At 37.9% G+C, this 3,811-nt stretch overlaps 1 protein-coding gene across 1 annotated transcript in view; it reads right to left on the bottom strand.

Moving 5' to 3' along the window:
- LOC103152373 (integrin alpha-M-like) overlaps positions 1-3,811 on the bottom strand; it is a 38,645-nt gene that overhangs the window by 18,814 nt on the left and 16,020 nt on the right. Inside the window, exons 18-26 of the mRNA XM_016661039.1 lie at positions 3,272-3,412; positions 2,956-3,177; positions 2,484-2,617; positions 2,193-2,335; positions 1,965-2,119; positions 1,737-1,862; positions 1,470-1,543; positions 460-521; positions 253-257 (exon numbers count right to left, since the gene is read on the bottom strand). Coding sequence (XP_016516525.1) covers positions 253-257; positions 460-521; positions 1,470-1,543; positions 1,737-1,862; positions 1,965-2,119; positions 2,193-2,335; positions 2,484-2,617; positions 2,956-3,177; positions 3,272-3,412 — 1,062 coding nt within the window. The remainder of the gene's footprint in view (positions 1-252; positions 258-459; positions 522-1,469; positions 1,544-1,736; positions 1,863-1,964; positions 2,120-2,192; positions 2,336-2,483; positions 2,618-2,955; positions 3,178-3,271; positions 3,413-3,811) is intronic.

Below are 3,811 nucleotides of genomic sequence, written 5' to 3' on the forward strand. Positions count from 1 at the left end.
TAATGACAGTAGGACTCTAAAGTTTCAAGTGTTTAGGGGTAGGAGTTTATAAGTTCTCACTTCTTCCTACCCCATTTTGAGCATGATATGTTAACTGAAACAAAAAAATCTGTATTTTCTCTTCTTTCTTATGCACTTCTTGTTACTGTGCACTATTTTATTTTATATTTGTATCATGTTCGAATAAAATTTCATTTCATTTCATTTCATTTCTTTATGCACAGAAGCATAAGACCTGGTGAAGATGCTGACTGAACCTGGAAAGAGAGGTTCATTATCCACCTTTTAACACTTTCAAACATGGATGGAGCGAGGATGAAGTAATTGCTCCAAAAGCAACACGAAACACCAGATAATGGTTCTCAAATGCCATCAGGGGCAAGGACCTTAATATGTGGAGACGTATCCTCTTTCAAGACTCCAAAATGTAGTATGTGGATGAAATGGCCTGCTACACACCTGAAAACATCCCCAGACTGTTGCAGGAGGGGCTAGTGTATTTCACAAAATACACCAGTATCCTGAGAGAAGAACATAATCTGAAAATGTTGTTAAACACATTAACCTTGGGCAAAAATGGATTTCATAAATATGGAAGTGATTGTAACCAAGCCACTACTAGATTAGTTAAAATGTGATTTGAGGAAAACAAAGTTAAGGTTTTGAAGCAGTTATCAAAAAGCCCATTCAAATGCAACTCTACCAAATACTATGGAGATGTATGGAACCTTCTGAATTTGAGGAAATATAATTTTATCTTCCTCTCATTATGTTGGGATTTAGTATGTAGAAATCATTTGGTAATTTTACCTGACATAAAACAGGAGAAGCAAAATCTGATTTAACAGGCAAAGTCAGGAGAAAAAACTTTTTATATATTGTCTGTCACACATTGCCTAGCCATTTCAACCGGGCCAGTTAGCGAACAAAAAGAAAAATTATGAACGATGACGACAATTTTCTGCAAGGCTTTGGAATTATTGTTTGTCTGTAGTTTAGTAATGGCAGCCGTTGAAGCGAACATAGTCATTCAGAACATGCTGGCTATGCTTCTAAATATTAGGAGATGCCTTGTTCAGCTCGGCACTTTGAAGTGGGGAATGGTTGTTTACAGGGCAGGCCACTTCTGGTAAGCTTCGCATTGAACTGGTGCATTACACGCGTCACAGTTAAAAGTTAGTGATTGCTGGAAAAATTTTAAACTTCACCGGCGTCCACCTGTAAGCAATTGTTTTTATAGCCAGGGGTCTAAACCCTTTGTATGAGGCACAAGGTAGAACAGGGGGATGGTTTTCACCAGGCTAGTCAACACCTGATTTCAGTAAACTGTAACTTAAGTTTGCTGAACTTGAAGATTTTCAGTCTCATTTAGTTGTTGCTTTTGCCAAAAATATGCAGATGTGTAGTTTTTGTAGACATAATATGAAAAAGTTCACACATGGTTTTACTTCCAGAAACAACTCTCTTACGTAGTGAAGTTGAAATCCACCTTCAAGTTATCTTCACAAACTTTATCAGCTCCACAGTTGATCTTAAAGCCAAGCTGTGAATGAGAAGCAAACTATTCAGGAGATCTACTCAGAAAAAATTATATTTAGGTCAGTCATATGATTTTCAGATAAATTTGTCATTTAATACTGCATAAACATTTTGTACGGAATAGCAGTAGCCATGAAAGGAACTATGAACCATGAAGATTTTGCTCATCAGGTAAAGGGTGTACAGGAGTTACTCACAGAATTCAAGGTTGTGGTTTGAACCTTTGGAGAAAGGCTTGGTCTGGGGTTTGAGCCAGAAACTAAACCATCAAATGTGAATCTGAGCTCATTATTGAGTGGATTGAAAGAATCATCTGGACAAGGCTTCAAGACAATGGAGACATTATGAAATACAAAAGATAATTTAAAAAAACAGTAGAATCTTATGTAGTTGTAGAATACTGCAATAGTTGCATTAGAACTTACCTTGATAAAGAAGACAACATAATCACATTTCTCCTTATTTAATATAAGATTAAGCGATCCACTCTTGTGCCTCACATCCTTGCTGATCTCAGCTCGGTTGTTTGGTATCTTACGATTTGCGTCCAAAGTTAAAGTGAAATTAACCTGTGCTTGAGCTGGAAAATGTGTTTTGTTTCATGAAAGTGCTTTGTTAAAAATATAAATTAAAAATTAGAGTCAAGTAGGTACCTTCATTCATGTGAGACAACTTGTTCATCATAAAACAGACAGTAGCCTTGCTTGGCAGTGGTTTTGAACAGTCTGGGTTTTGAGTTGGGATCAGATTTGGGTTGAACGACACAGTGGCAGTCACTGTTACAACTGGTCTGGATCTAGAAACAGAAAAGGCCATGTTGTTTGTTTTGAGATCGTGAAGCAATTAGCACATTTATCGCATAAACATATTTAGGTTGCAAATGAAGAAGAATAATTTGAATTAGGGAAGATGTGTGTTAATAAATAACAACAATGGAGACTTACCTGAGTAGGACAACTTTTCCCTTTGAACCCACTGCTAAGTCAGGAAGTCCATCACCACTCTGATCGTAGGAAGACTGACTGATTGAGATGCCAAATGACTTCAGGCCTGATTGGACTGCAGATGCAGCAATTCTCTGTGTAATGAAAAACATCTTCGTTTATCAAGTGCATCCATCAATTTTTTATATCAGCTTGTCTGTGCAGAGTCAAAGGGTGGCTGGGGGTAAAGGTCACCAGCCCACCATGAGGCAACAGACAAACACACACTCTTTTAAGGGTGACTGAACATAACCAGTTGATCTAGTAGTTTCATCTTGGGACTGTGGGGGGAAGTCAGAGTACCTGGAGAGAACTTATAGAATAATATGAAGAACAAGTAAACTCTATTCAATAATGACCCTACCAACTGTGAAGGTTCAACTCATGCTGAAAACCAAAAGCATTTAATGGTTTGTGTTTGTATTTTGCTCACCTGTGAGTAAGTAGGATTTATTTTTCTTCCTCCTTCTCCTTGGAATATGTAGATGCTGCCTTGGCCATCATTCTCCAAAGGAGCTCCAACGGCCAAATCATTGAATTTATCTGCATTTATATCAGCCACAACAGCAAGAGACGACCCAAACCTCCCTCTGACAGACGCATCACCTCTTAGTGTGGTTATTTCTGATGGTTTATGAAAGTGACATTGCATATCCTGGAAAAATATGTGGATGAGAAAAAGTTATGTGTTTTTATCCAAATAATAACAGGACATCAAATCAAAAAGACATAAATCACACAATATTTACCAAACGACTTAATTCACAGACATAAACTCGTCCTTCTCTATCAACGTCTTTGTACATCGGAGAGGATATGAGGATTAGATCAGTCACACCATCGGAATCCACATCCATGGCACAAACCTCAGCCCCAAAATATTCACCAGTCTGGAGAAAACAAGAAGAAATTAACAAGAGACAATCCATTTCTTTCAAGAGAGCCATCATTAGCTGCATACAAAGTTAATTTAATGCCAGACACAGTTCAAAGTTCCTGCTTCCTTATCAAGGATGAAACTAACCAAGTACCTACATGAACTGAAAAACCACTCAGAGAAGAAGAGGCCCTTTCTCTAGAAACGGTATAAAGTCCAGGTGACAGTTTGGAAATGTACTCGAGGACAAATGTCTTTTTTTGGTTTAGTGACGTGCTCTCTGGCAGTTTGCAAGCCTGAGAACATCATCCAAGCTGTGAAGTATGGTGATAGCGGCACCATGTATTGTGCTGAGGAATTTCTGATACACTTCTCAAACTAGATACCATCATTGTCTGAAGAATGTCAAAAT

Source organism: Poecilia formosa, unplaced genomic scaffold, assembly GCF_000485575.1.
Source record: "Poecilia formosa unplaced genomic scaffold, Poecilia_formosa-5.1.2 Scaffold308, whole genome shotgun sequence".
Lineage (NCBI taxonomy): Eukaryota > Metazoa > Chordata > Actinopteri > Cyprinodontiformes > Poeciliidae > Poecilia > Poecilia formosa.